Raw genomic sequence first — 14,905 nt, 5'->3', positions numbered from 1 at the left:
TGGAACCCATATGCTATTAGGCCTATTGTGATGTGTGTTGGGTGTGGGCTTGACCCTCTGAAAGCCTTAAAACACTAATACACTTCCTAATAGGAAAATGCCTCACCTCAGTCACACATGCAGACATAAACAGACCTTCACCAATTACAGAATGGAGCAACCATAAAGTAGAAATACAAATGTGCAGACAAAAACTGAACTGGAAACCGCAAGAAGCCAAACACTCTACGCAATGCAACAATTTTACTCCTGGGGGAATTCTGTGCTACTGCAGAATGCAGAATTTGTGCAGAATTCTCCCGCTGCGCAGAATTGCCAAATTCTGAGCATAGCAGAGGAGACCCCGGCATGCCGCAAATGGAGCGCGTCCCGCGGCACACGCTCTGTTCGCAGTGAATATGAAGGCCTGGCACGCTGTTCACGGCGAAAAGGGAAGGCCCCCGTGTGCTGCAGGACGCACTCCATTCGCGGCGAAGATGAAGGTCTGGTGTGCCATTCGTGGCACATGGGGCCTTCCCTTTTCGCTGCGAATGGCTCGCCGGGCCTTTATCTTCACTGCGAACGGAGCACGTCCCACGGCATGCAGGCGAGAGAGAATGTTTGTCAGAGAGGGGAGGGGAGGGTGAGAGAGAGCAGGAGGGTGTGAGAGAGAGCATGGTGGGATGCCGGTGAGAGAGAATGTGTGTGTGAGAGAGGGGAGGGTGACAGAGAGCATGGTTGGTAAGAGGGAGGGTGGGGAGGTGAGATAGAGCAGGAGGGTGTGAGAGAGAGTATGGGAGGTAAGAGAGGGTGGGTGGGGGGATGCTTGAGTGTGGGTTTCTGAGAGAGGGAGCCTATATGAGGGGAGGGGGATGCCGGTGAGAGAGAATGTATGTGTGAGAGAGGAGAGGGGGTGTGGGGGAGGGTGAGAGACAGCTTGGTTGGTAAGAGGGGGAGTGGGGGGGATGCTTGAGTATGGGTTTCAGAGAGGTAGCCTATATGAGGAGAGGTGGTGTGGGGGAGGGTGAGAGACAGCTTGGTTGGTAAAAGGGGGAGTGGAGGCATGCTTGAGTGGGGGGTTCAGAGAGAGGGAGCCTATATGAGGAGATTGTGAAGGAGTGTGTTTGTGTGTGAGAGATTGGGAGCTCGTGTGTATGAAAAAGGGATTGTGTGTATATGAGCGTGCTAGCCTGTGTGAAAGGATTGGCTATGTGTGTGAGACAGAGCCTGTGTGAAGGGCTGAGTGAGAGAGAGACATAGGTAGCCTGTGGGAGGATGTATGTGTGAAAGAGAAAGGGAGCTTGTGTGGGTGAGTATGCAAGAGAGAAGGCCCTGAGGGGATGTTTGTGTGCGAGAGAGTGAGGGAACCTGTATGAGGGTGAGGGTGTGTGTATGTGGAAGGGACACTCTTACAGTGAATTTCTAAGGAAATTCTGCTCAAAATATTTAAAATTCTGCAACTTTAAGTAATAACTTTTTTCTGTAATAATTTAAAATGTAATTACTTAAAGACTGTCATGTAAATTGTGTTATTTTGACCAATATAAAGTTTGCAGAATTTTGCAGAATTTTTAGTTTTTGTGTGCAGAATTTTAAATTTTTTTGCGCAGAATGGTCCCAGGTGTAAACAATGAAAAATCAGAACCATCACCATGCCACAAACATCAAACAATAAAATCAAGAAATAAAATAAATTCATAATCATAATACTAAAAACACACTAATAATATTTCAAAAAAGCTGATGAATAAAAGATCAAATAATTAAAAACTCATAGACAATTTTTTTAAATGTCCCAAGCACTAATAAAATATTTCAAAACAGCAGACATATTAACACCTGAAAAATAAAACTAAAAAGGATTTTAAAAAATTCACGCTCTCCAAGTCTGGGAACTTTGATTTCGAGTCACCCTGAGATTGTCTTGGATTAGTAGGTGAGGGATACACAGACTTTCTCCTCTCTTTCTTATATAAACACACACATACAAGCTCATACACACACACTCGCTCCCTCTCAGACAAACCCTTGGGCATCTCCAGCTCTTCTTTGGTTGGGATCTACCAGCAGCGTCAGGCCCTCATCTTCATTTCAGCTGCTGGTAGATTGGAATCTTCCTGCAGCTCCCATTCTCCTTCTCTCTCTCTCTCTCTCTCTCTCTCACACACACACACACACACACACACACACACACACACACACAACCCAGGCACCCATTCTCACATAGACCCCCCCAGGCAGACTCCCATTCATACACATGTATACACTGAAGGAAAACCCCCTCTCTTTCTTTTGCTAGCAACCCTCTCGTTCCTCTGCTGCCACTCTTACTGCTGCCGCGTGGCTATTTGGGGAGGCGCCGATCGCTGCTTCTTGCACTGAAGCCCATTCTACTGCCTCCTCTGTGCAGGCCCCGTGGTATTAAACATTTGTGGGGCTTCCATTTCCTCCATGCTGATCTCGTACATTGTGAGATCAGCATAGAGAAAATGCTACTCTTGTACATTACAAAGATAACATGCCAAACACAAAAATTCAAAAATGACTTTTTTTTTTTTTTTTTTTATCTTTGCTGTCTGTTCTTAGTTTTCCAATCGGTTGGTAACAGGCTTTTTTCCCACCTTCCCTTTCTTGGTCTTTTGCCAATTCCTTTTCAATGTCTCTTCTTTTCTGTTTCTTCTCTATCCACCTGTCTTCTTTCTTTCTTTCTTCCCTCCTTCCCTCAAATACACACTCAGGTTTTCATTGTCACATGCTGTCTCTCTCTCTCTCCCTCTCACATATACACACACATGAACAGGTTCTCACACTCACATGTAGTTTCACACACACATCATACAGCTCTATCTCTAAAATGCTCTCTCTTTCAAATACTGTCTCACTCTCTCTCTCACACACACACACACACACACACACAGACTCTCACTCTCACATGCTGTCTCACACAAACACACACACACACACTCAAAGGCTCTCACATGCTGTCGCTCCGATCATACAGGCTCTCACTCCCTCACACAGTCTCTCAACTCTCTCTCACACACACACACACTCAATGTCTCAACTCACTCTCATACACACATACACACACACAACACACACACACACACACAAATATACACACTCTACAGGTCCTCAGCCTCTCTCTCTCACCTCTGGGCCTACACTTCATGGGTTGCTGCGAGACAGGATCTGCGGCAGCTCTGTTGCCGGGCCTCCTCTTCTTGGGTTGCCGTGAGGTGGGATCTGCAACAGCCTTGTTGCCGGGCCTCCTCTTTTCGGGCTGCCGTGAGGTGGGATCCCATCTCGTGGCGGCTCTGACACAAACTCTACTCCTCCTTCCTTCCTGCGGCTGATGCTCCTCCTCCTCCTTCCTGCCTGCATGGCTCTGGCAGCATTTTTCTTCTGGGGCCACGCAGGCAGGAAAGAGAAGGAGCACCTGGACATGACTTTTTCTTCTGCTGCCGGTAGACCCGATCTCACCAGTGGCACCACTGGCCTCCACTTCTTCCTTTGCCGGTGGGAACGGGTCCACTAGTGGCAATATGGGCCTCTCCCTACTCTTGACGCTGCCCCATCGGGTGTGCCGCCCTGTGCAGTTGCACAGTTTGCACACCTAGTGGTGCTAGGCCTGACTAACCTCATCCGATGCTGTAGTGTCCCTGCTGCTGTGACATTGTGGCATCAGATTTCAGCTCCCGTGGGCTTCCATTGCCAATTTGTTTTGTCTGGCAGTTGCAATTAATCTCTCCACGTCCTTGGTTTCTCATCTCCCATTTATCACCAATCCTTAATCTATCTACCCATCCCTTCCCCTTCTCACCTTTGTTACAGCTGTGAGAGCTGGGACTGAATCATTTCTGAGATGCCTCTGCTGCTGCTTCTCTGCCTCCCGTAGGTTACAGGTTCTGGAGGATGGACTAAGCCACTAAGCCGTGGGAGGAGGAGAAGCAGCTGCAGCAGCTCAGGAATGCTTCCTCCCAGCTGCTCTCCGTTGCCAGCCCCTGAGAGGGGGGAATGGCCTCCTGCAGCCTCTTGCCGGTCCTGTGTGGGAGTCTTCTCTGCTCTGCCTCTTCTCCTACTGTGGGGGTGCCCCCGCCAGCTCTCTTATCCTGCTGGCAGGCTATCTAGGGCACCTGAGTGAGTGTAACTGTCATGGGGCCCTTAAGATAGGCTTAGAAGGTGTCACTGCATATCTCTTAAATACAGAAGTGATAATTTAGACGTTTTACCTTCTCTAGGCCAGTAGAGTTATCATCAATGTCATCTGGCAACAGTATGAACATGCTCAGTTCGTGATTAACATATGGCACCTCAAGGACTTTGGTTGATAGTTCTTCTATGTACAAGATATTAAATTTATTTCTCTGGTACATCATTTGCACTAGTTTACTTTCAATCTGCAAATTAAAAAAAAGAGAAAAAAATTAGCTCTTTTTTGCAGCAAAGCCATAGACACAAAACCTTTTATAAATAATCCCCTAAATTAAGTAATATGCTACAAAAATTTCAGCACGCAGTAAACATAGGTTATGGTTAATAGTGTTTCGGTGGATCCTTGGAGACTGTGGCAGCTGACCACGCCCACGGGGGGCAGTCCCATGAGGGACCATGGTGTCAGGCTACTCCGGACAGACAAACACAGATTTGAATCTTTTATTAAACAGTGTGAATGGCCACCAGAGGTGGCAGTAGTGAGTAGTGGTTGTAGAACCCGGCTGGGCGCGTCTCACACAGGACGCTGGAACAGCGGATCCTCTGCAAGGCAGTTATGTAGTGGAAAGAGACTGAGAGTTATGAGCACACAATAAGATTAACGTACAGAGTCCCAATGTAGAAATAGTAGAAGCTCCGAGACAGGGAGAGCAGGCCCTCGAGGAGCGAGTACCTGATCCCTTAGAGCAGAGAGACTTGGTAGCGTTGTACTCACTTAGCAGTAACAGAGATTCCACTAGACGAGAGGTCTGATACTGGAGCAGAGAGCAGGCCCTCGAGGAGCGAGTACCTGATTCCAGTGAAGCAGTACTGTGGAGAGAGATGGTTTCTGTACTCACTGATGGTAACTGTAAGTTAGTTCTTCCAAGTAGAAGGGTAGAGGTTGCAGACAGTGACACAGGGAACATGGACCCTCGAGGAGCGAGTACCGGTTTCTTGATAGCACCTGAAAGAAGCAAAGAGGCCCCTGAGGAGCGGGTACTCCGTTAGAGACCCTGAAGGGTAGTAAGAGCTTCAGATAACGCTGGAGTGGCAGAGTAGCTTAGGAACGGAGAGCGAATCCCATCCGTATGAATCCTGTTGCTAACTCAACGAGATAGCAAATACTGTAGGCAGATATACCCAGAAGTCGTGACATCAGATCAGGGGGACACCCCTGAGGTTCGCGCCAACGTAGAGTTTAAGATGAGGGTGGTGTGGGCGCGCGCGCCCTAGAGGTACCTTGAAGGAGAATGGCGGGAGGCAGCACCAAAGCTAGTCCGGGGATGCCGGAGAGAACGGCAAGCAGATGCCACGGTGGCCATCAGTCCAAGGTGAGCGGGAGGAGCCAAGAGTAGAGAGAGGTAGGCGGGGAGAAGCCGTCGAAGACCGATGGACGCAACAACATATTAACTGATTTCTGTTTGCAGGGCATCACAGCCTGTATTCCTGTATCTTTAACTATTGTGGGCCTACCTGCGATGGCACGGGCAGTCCCCCTACCTTTCTGTAGCCCGAGCACGGCAGACTGCTGCTGATGTTGACTTCCATGGCCTGGATGCCGCAGCTGGCTCTTGCTCTGTGCAGGTAGGCTGAGTCCCGAAGTGCTCCGACTTCACGGCTGCAGCTGTTGCCGAGGTCCTCACATGGCAGGGAAGCCCCCCTTACCAGTGCTTGCTTCTATCTCCGTCTTCGCAGCAGGGAGCCGCTCTTCCTCGACCTCTCCATGTGGCAGGGACACCGCCAGCATGTCTGTCTCTTCTGGCCTCTCCATAGGCGCGGGCACGTGGCTCTCTTCAGCTTTTAAAGGGCCAGCAGTGGGAAAAGCCCCGTGGCCCTCAGCAGTGATGTCATCAACCTGTTCCTGCTTCAGCCCTATAAACGGCCCTGCTGCCATTCCTCAGGGTCTTCGGATTGGGTTTGCACTGTGCCTGTGTTCTTCCTTCCGATCCAGGTCTTCCGTGGTCTCCTGTGCCTTGATGGATCTTCGTTCTATGTTCTTCGTGTTCCTGAACTTAGTCTCCTTGATGTCCCTGATCTCGTCCCTCATCGCCTGTCTTCTGTTCCTGATGCTCCAGATGTTCCATGTCCAGATGTCCTGTGTCCGAGGTACCATGTTCCTTGTTCCTGATGTCCGATGTTCCTGTCTTAACTCCATCCATCTCATCTTCAGCTCTTCGTCCAGTTCCCAGGTCCCTCATCTGTCCACCTCTCTTGGCGTGCCATGTCATGATCCGTGACCAGCCCATGGGATGGCTGTATAGGGCGCCTTGTGGTACAAGGCCTTCTTGTCGCCTGCAGTGCAATCCTCTAGGAGACTTCTGTTTTTAAAGCCTTGTTCCTGAGTATCTTGTTCCCGGTCTACGGAGTTCACTTGTGCCTGCTTCTATCCATGCCTAAGACTCTGCCAGAACCTGCTCCGCTCCAGCGTGGTCCGCGACCAGCCACAGGCGGCTGTGTACGGCATGCCCCGGTGCATGCCTCTACTGAATCTTCGCCATGTTCCAGTCTCAAGTTCCACGTCTTCACCTGGAGTCTGCTTCACGTTCAGCATGGTCTGCGACCAGCCATGGGCAGCTGTGAAGGGCATGCTGTGATGCAGTTCTCACCAAGTACTTTGCCTGCCTCTTGAATCTTTGATTGAAACTTCTGAGCAACTTGGATCCTTGTCCGAGTCTTCTGAATATCTTGAATCCTTGTTTGAGTCTCCTGACTATCCAAGTCTTCGTCCAAGTCTCCTGAGTATCCAAGTCTTCACCTAAGTATCCAAATCTAAGTCTGAATCCTCCAAGTATCCTGAATCTTCATCCAAGTCTTCATGTTCCTGCCCTCAGCCTCCGTCTGGTCTCAGGCACTCGTCATTCCCTAGCTACGGGTCCGGAAGGGCTATCGAGTGGCCGGAGGGCTACTCTTGAGATCAGCATTGTGTTGCTGGATCTCATTGGTGCGTGTAGTCCAGTGGAGGGCTGAGCCTGCCTAGTTTCTGTTCCGGATAATCCTCGCTTTGTCTTCGCTCCTGCTCCACCTGTGCTCGTACCAACTCACCTCCCACGGTGTGTCTTGGGGCTCCTCCCTGAGTCGTGCCACGGCCCAAGGGCTCACATCCTACCTTAGATGGGACCGCGCCTCTGCTCTCCTAACTGGGCCTGAGGGCGAGCTCCGCAACAGTAACACAGGTATGATTATGCAACCACATATTCAGCACATCTCTTTCTCACACAGCAGGGCCATGCAGCACATAGATCATCGTGTTGAGATAACCGCGGCATTGCCACTCCTAGTTTTCTGCTGCTGCTGGTTACTGAGCTCTGAGCCAGATCTCTTCAGGGCATGCAGAGGCACAAAGCTTTTGCCAGTATGCATCACCCTTGTTTGCATAGGGCTTAGCAAGAGAGCTCACAGACAGAGGTGGTTTACTATTGAACATTCCTCCATGCTGGTAATGGCACATATATATTGAGAAGATTGTGATTATAGCACCCTTGAATCACATACCACAGACGGGAAACAGGAGTTAAATTTGGTATGCATTGCCAAAGGTCTTTGTCAGAACAAATCTATAAAGAATGGGTACCACTCACACCCTTTTACAAAACCTTTTTCCCAATACTCATTGGCATTTGTGATAAACTGCTGCCTGATTGAATGACTGCACCGCTCAACTGAAGCCTCTTAACTCTTCAGATCTACAAGATTGAGGCTGTGTTCTGTAGAGGTTTAGGGCTGTCAATCGTCTGGTATTTGTACGGTTTATTACGGCTGCTGGAAGGATCCTTAAACTGGCAGTATAGTTGCTGGCAACTCAATAGCTTCCTTCTTCCTCAGCTCTTTCTGCAAGCCTCTTCTCCCTTCATGCCCCTATCTCTCCTTTTCTATTCACTCACCTCAGCTACATTGGGAGGTAGCCCTGGAATATACTGCAGTCACAAACAGGACGATGCAATATCGGTGCACGAAAAACAGGTGCTCATGATTCAGCGCCTGTTTTCCTAACGCACGCCCATCCACTTCTGCCAGGTACACGATGGAGTTGGAAAAATTAGCCACTATGTTAGAAAGGAGGCGCTAGGGGAAATTGTGCGCCCCTGGCACCTCCTCGGCATTGGGCACCCAGGAGAAGTGGCTGTGAGCAGGTTAGGAAAACGGGCGCTCATTAACTGAGCGTCCGTTTTCCTAACCTGACAATTGGCAAGACATTAAAAAAAAAAAAAATTATGTTACTCCTTTTTTCGGTTCCTCCGACTTAATATCACCTTATTGCATAAGGGGTTATGGACGCGCGTCCAAAATGTGCATCCAACCACGGGTTAACAATTGTGCTAGCCTGAGTGTATGGTATTTCATCGGTCTTTCTGTGTTCTCACAATTCTTGCAGCACCCTGCCCTCCTACTCCTGTGAACTTTCTGTTTAAAAAGTAAACTCATGCCGCAGGAGGAGAGTGGCAGGGTGCCATAGTGCTTATGATCTTGTGCTGGCTCACAGTTCCGGTGGTCTGTGACCAAGTGCTGCTGCTGCTCTGAAGAGGAGCTGGGCCTAGGGTAGAACTGCCACCTTTTCTAGAGGTAGCAATAGGGCTGGCTCTTCCATTAGGTAAACTAGGCGATTGCCTAGAGCGCCAAAATTCCGGGGACAGCATGTGGTCATCAGGCCGCTGTTTCTCCCTTCTTCCAGGTATTTCTAGAAAAGGTCTAAAGAAAGAACAGCCACCAGCTACTAATATGTATTTATTTGTTTGTTTGTTTACTTATTCACATTTATTAATTGCTTCTATGACACCATCCAAAGATATGTACAAACAGCAAAATTCCATATGTACTACTTACCATTCCCCCTCTCCATCCTAGCTCATGCCAGCAGAAGAAAAAATATACCTGTGGCCTATCACTTCATAGGACTGGCTTTGCCACTGCTGATGTTATTGCCACCTTCCTGTCTGCTGGCTTTCCCCTCATGGCCCACATGGTGCCGAATGAAAAAATACCTTTGAGCCCAGCTGCCACTGCCTCCCCCCTCCATTCCACTTGCATAGGATAAAGAAAAGAAGATCCTTCAGCTTGGGTGCCACTGCTGACTTTTGCCGTGCCCCAAGCTGCTGGAACTATGGAAATCAGCAGTGCTCTGTATCGCTCCCACCTGTGGCCTGCAGAAAAACAGGTTTGGCACTTCTAAACCCTGGTCCTCCTCTTTGCCAGTGCAATAAATAAATATTTGGTTCTGGGGATGCTATTAGGTATGTCTGGAGGTTTATGACAGCAGTTCTGCAAGTGTGATCTCTTCTCTGTGTTGAACAACCTGTGTGTCCTCCACGTCATACATAACAGCAATTTTATGGAAGAGGTTTCTTCTTAGTGGCTCTTCCTTTTCTCCTTCATAGGGGCCAATGCAAGACAGTGTGCTCAGCCGAGCGCACTGTATAACCCACAGTCGGATGCAGGTTAAATAGGCGCTAATCCACCCCCTAATGCAATAGTGGGATTAGCGCCTATTTAACGCGCATTGGACACGGAGTGAATGGGATAGCGTTCATCACATGCAAATGCATGTGAACGAGGCTTTTACTCATTCACTCCCAATGCAAAAAAAATAAATGTGCGTCTCAGATGCACATTTATCACTCAGATATTAACGCCTGCCTGGAGCAGGCATTAATAGCTGAGCGCATTGAAAAAAGTACAGAAAAGCAGAAACAACTGCTTTTCTGTTCTTCTTTAAAAGTTAAAAAAAAAAAACAAAAAAACTCAGCTGGCTGCATTGAAGACAGACGCTGATATGCTTGGCGGCGGTCTTCATAACTGGCAGACCACCTGTAACCGTGGGGTCGCGTTAGGAAGGAGGTGCTAAGGCCGCGCAAGCGACCCTAGCGCCTCCTTGCTAACGCGACCCCCTAATTACAATATAGCAGGGCGTCCCCCTTGCGGGCACCATGCGCTCATTAAGAAAGCGGGCGCTGACTTTTCAGCACCCACTTTCCACACTTTTTTTGCATCGGCCCCATAGTGATCAGCCAGTCTGATTATCATATCTATGAAGCCATCTCTGGGTGTGTGTGCATGGGGAGGGGAGGGGCTGCACAGATATTATTATTATCTGACAATACAAGAAGTCTTGTCCAGAGAGTAAAATAGTCAATGGGGCATAGTGGTGTTAGCTTTGAACTACGTGTTGCAATGCTATCATAAACCTTGTCTATGTGGGTCATTCCATATCAAGTGGACCAGGAGTCCATGCTCAGTCTCCTCCAAATCGAACAAAATTATGCATGGAAGTTCTCTAGGGTCTCAAACAAAACCGTACTAAATTTTTCACCTGGATCTCCATTGGTTGGAGCGTTAGAGGCAGTTGAATGGAGGTCACCTCTGAGTACCATGCACCACACAATCTAAAATGGCCATTTTGTCCAGGTGCTGCAGCCAGACAACACCTCTCAGTGACCTGAAATTTTGTAGGTTAGTACAACCCCTGGTGGTTAAGTCCCGGTGCAAAGTTTGAAACATAACATGAGCTTGCCTCCCTTTTTATGGGCCAGCAAAGTTTGTGAAAAATGTTACAAAATAAATATAAGGCCTACTTTGACTCCTTATTGCTCCTGACCTATTGTTTGATTCATGCCCTGACTGGACCAGTAGTCATGGCCCATGGCATATACGTTTAAGATTTGCACCAAGAGGCTTTAAAGGCAACTGGAAGCAAAGATATAATTACTTAAAGACACGATGTCACTTTTTTTGTGCAAATTTTGCCAGTTTTCAGGTGTAAATATCTCTTTGTGTAGTTTTTAATTCTTTTCTTTTTTATGTCATTTGAAAGAGCATCTTTTTTTTTCTACAAAAGTCACCCTTTTTCATTTTGGACTTGATCTTGCTTTGCTCAGAATTAAGGCCCCAATGATATGCTTCATTTGCATGTGTTGGCCCGCTATGTTAAAAAGAACATCTTTGGCGCCCTGCTGTGTAACACGCAAATGAGCTAGAGTTGTGAAATTCTACAGTGTGGTGAAGCTCGTTGTGCTTACCATGCTTGTAGCTTATGATTCATCTTGCTTCAACATATTTTTATAAATGAGCCCTCAAAATGGACATTTTAATGTGCTCTGTTATCTACTGCGTACAAGCCTGAACATGCAAAATTATCACCATCACAAGGAGCTATAGTAATGACATGTTAGCAGTGTGTTGTGGCAGAGATTTTGGGAACATGCCCTGGCCTGTGACACTATTGTGTTCTTTGTGTCCCTGATATCAAATGTTTCTTTATGCCAAAGGAGGACGTTTAAAGCAATCAGACCTGTTCAGGATGAGAGGTTTAATAAAGGTCATATAGCTACTGGTACAAGGGAAATCATCAATTCAAACCCATTGATGCAACTAAAATTTGCAGTAGCAACATTTTGTATGATGTCACCTCATTCATTGCAAGTGTTCTAGAACATGAATGTGAATATTTTCCTGCCCTTCAAGTATCCAGCTTCCAACCTGGTCAGTATTTAGTTTGCATATATGATAAATCCTGGTGGATTGGTAATATATGCAAAGTCTCAACTGAGGAACGGAATGTCTTGATCAATTTCTTGCACTCCCAAGATCCTGCCAGCTCATTTTTCTTGCCACCCATATAGATACCTGGTGGGTTCCAGAAGAGCACATTATTGCTACCCTTGATGCACCCATAACAACTTCATCAGGCAAGCAGTACATTTATTCCAAAGCCACTTTGTCGCACATTGATGGGACATTCAAAAGCACGTGCAAGGCAGGAAAATTCACTAAGTGAATTTTTGTGAAATCTGCATTTTAAGCAATTCTCGAATGTAGCGTCTTGTCTTTTCTTGTTTTGTGCTTAAATAAAAGCTTGGAACCTGTGGCTGGTACCTTGTTTGGCAGTCTGGAGTGGCCCCTAGGCAATGGGGTTGTCAATTTTGCTGAATTGGCAGTGGCTCAGCCACCATTGACCAATGCAAGGTAACTAATCAGCATACAAAGTTTTGAAATGACTTTGATGATTAATTTATGTAAATATGTCTAATAAAATATGTGTCAAAAGCTAAAAGTGTGGTAAGCACAGTAAACTGAGCTGCATTGTAAAATTTCACATCTCTAGCTCATTTGCATGTTTCACAGTTGGGTGCCAAAGATTTCTCTTTTTAACATAGTGCATTCACACAAGCAAATGATGCTTGTCTTTGAGACTGCAATTCAGACCAAAGCAAGGCTGGGTCCAAGATGAAACAGGATAACTTTTGTAGCAAAATAGGTGCTCTTTCAAAAGACATTAGAAAGAAAAAAAAATAAAAACTACCCAGTAGAGATATTTGCACCCAAAAAAATGGTGAACATTTGCATAAAAAGGTGACATCATGTCTTTATGTAACTATATCTTTGCTTCCAGTTGGCTGCAAAGCCTCCTTGTAAAAATCCTAGATGTACATCAGGGGCCATGACTACTGATCCAGTTATGGCCTGAATCAAAGTATACATACGGAGAAATGAGGACTCAAAGTAGGCCTTCAATTTCTTTTGTAAAATGTTTCACATAGTTTGCTTGCCCACAAAAAGGGTGACAAGCTCCTGTTAGGTTCCAAACTTTGCATAGGAACTTATCACCAGAGGTTATAATAATCCACAACATTTCTGGTCCCTAACATCGGTTGTTTGACTGCAGTGCCCGGAGAAAGTGGCCATTTTGTGTTGCACAGAGCACACAGGCCTTCATTTAGCTGCCTCTAGCTCTTGAACCAATAGAGATCCAGCTGAAAAAGTTTGCATAGTTTTGTTTGAGGCCCTAGCGAACATCCACACAAAATTGTATTCAATTTGAAAGAGGTTGAGCATGAATGATTTTCTAAATTGGTCCACTTGACATGGAATGCCCATGTGTCAATACTGGTCTCTGATAGAAGTTTAATTAATTGCCATTGAAATCTTACTACAGTACTATTGCTTGCATCAGAGTCCTTATCTTTTACCTCCACTGTCTCAGTTTCCTGAATTGTCTAGGACCAGTGGTTCTCAACCATTTTCCCATCGTGACACATCTGATGGACAATGCTCACCTGAGTAACACACTGCTCATTTTAATCTATGGCGGAAATAAAAAAAAAAAAAAGGCCCCATATAAGTGTTATTGTTAAGAATGACACAAGGGAAAGATAAGAGTACTCTATCTGAACAGAAATAATATAAATAGTAAACCTCCCATACCAGAACAGCACCAAATTCCAGCACAGTAGCCACCTTACCTAAGAAAAGGCAACACTGAAAATATTACTAGGCCTTAAAACTCCAATACTCCTCCTATTAGGAAAATGGAACAAGCCAGGCTGCTAAAGAGCCCTACACAGAAACTACACGCCAGCAGAAAACCTCACCTGAATCACATGTGCTGACCCTCACCTAACAAAGAATAAAGAGACCATAAACTATAAATAGAAATATGCAGACAAAAACTGAAGTGGAAACCTCAACAAGCCAGAGTCTCTGTTTGCAGTGCAACAAAGGAAAAAGAGAAAACCCCAGTCCTCATAAAATAAAGCAAGAAATATAAAATCAATAGCAGTAAAACCATGCAAATAAAAAGAACAGATTCTTTCAAAACTGCTGATGAATGGAATATCCAATAATTAAAATATAAAAAATTTCTGGACACCAATAAAATATTTCAAAACAGCAGACACAAAGGCCCAATAATGAAAAATAATAAGGATAAAAAATGCTGGACTCTCCATACATGGAAACATTCGATTTCCAGGTGCCCTGAGATTGTTGTGAATTAGGAGGGAGCGGGGGAGGGGTTTGCTTGTAAGTTTCTCCTCTCTCTCTCTCTCTCTCTCTCTCTCACACTGGCTCTCAATCACACACAAACACACATGCTTTCTCTCTCTTATACACACAGACTCTTAATCATACTTACACATGCTCTCTCTCACATACATAAAGGTTCTCAATAACACATTTGCATTCATGTTGTCTCTCTCACACACACAGGCTCTCAATCACACAAACAGGTTCTTAATCACACACATATGCAGACTCTCAATCACTCTTACATGCTGTCTCTCACACATATGCACAGGATCTCAAATACATATGCTCGCTAACTCACTCTCTCTCTCTCCCCACCGAAGAACAACTAGCAGCAGTAATAGCCTCCTCTTCTTCCAGCCCTCGCGGCCTTGATAAACATAGAAACATAGAAATGACGGCAGAAGAAGACCAAACGGCCCATCTAGTCTGCCCAGCAAGCTACGCACTTTATCCATTTTTTTCCCCTTTTTTTCTCTCCCACCTGTTACTATTGGCTTCCAGTACACTCCAGCCCGAATTCCCCTCCACCCCACCACCAATTTAGAGAGCAGCGCCGTATCTGCATCCAAGTGAACGTCCAGCTCAATTAGGAGTAGCAACCGCTGTAACAAGCAGGCCACACCCTTACCCCATACTCTTACCCACCCCTGTTTTTATTTTTTGTTTTGTTTTATTTTTTTTTTTTGGAAATAGCAGCCCTCCATCCTTCTGCTCCGTAAAGGTGGAACACCAACTGCTGGCCACTGGCATCCCGCTCCGTGAATGCCTCTGTCCCATTGGCCAGGGAGGCTGACGTTGCTTCTCTTTTTGGTCTGGGGTGCGCTGCTCTTCTTCGGGCCAGTGCTGTACGCACTTTACCTAGCATGGTCTCTTCTTCCCCCGCGCGAGGTGGCTGCACATCATTTCCTCTTCCGGGCTGTGGGTTGGGGCG

At 46.5% G+C, this 14,905-nt stretch overlaps 1 protein-coding gene across 1 annotated transcript in view; it reads right to left on the bottom strand.

Annotated features, from left to right (window-relative positions):
* Positions 1-14,905, bottom strand: part of LOC115085002 (serpin B10-like) — a 41,873-nt gene that overhangs the window by 5,003 nt on the left and 21,965 nt on the right. The window contains 1 exon segment of the mRNA XM_029590507.1: positions 4,212-4,379. Coding sequence (XP_029446367.1) covers positions 4,212-4,379 — 168 coding nt within the window.

This window comes from Rhinatrema bivittatum, chromosome 2 (assembly GCF_901001135.1).
Source record: "Rhinatrema bivittatum chromosome 2, aRhiBiv1.1, whole genome shotgun sequence".
NCBI lineage: Eukaryota > Metazoa > Chordata > Amphibia > Gymnophiona > Rhinatrematidae > Rhinatrema > Rhinatrema bivittatum.
Note: the sequence above shows the minus strand (reverse complement) of the source record. Positions and strands in the feature narration are given on the sequence as shown.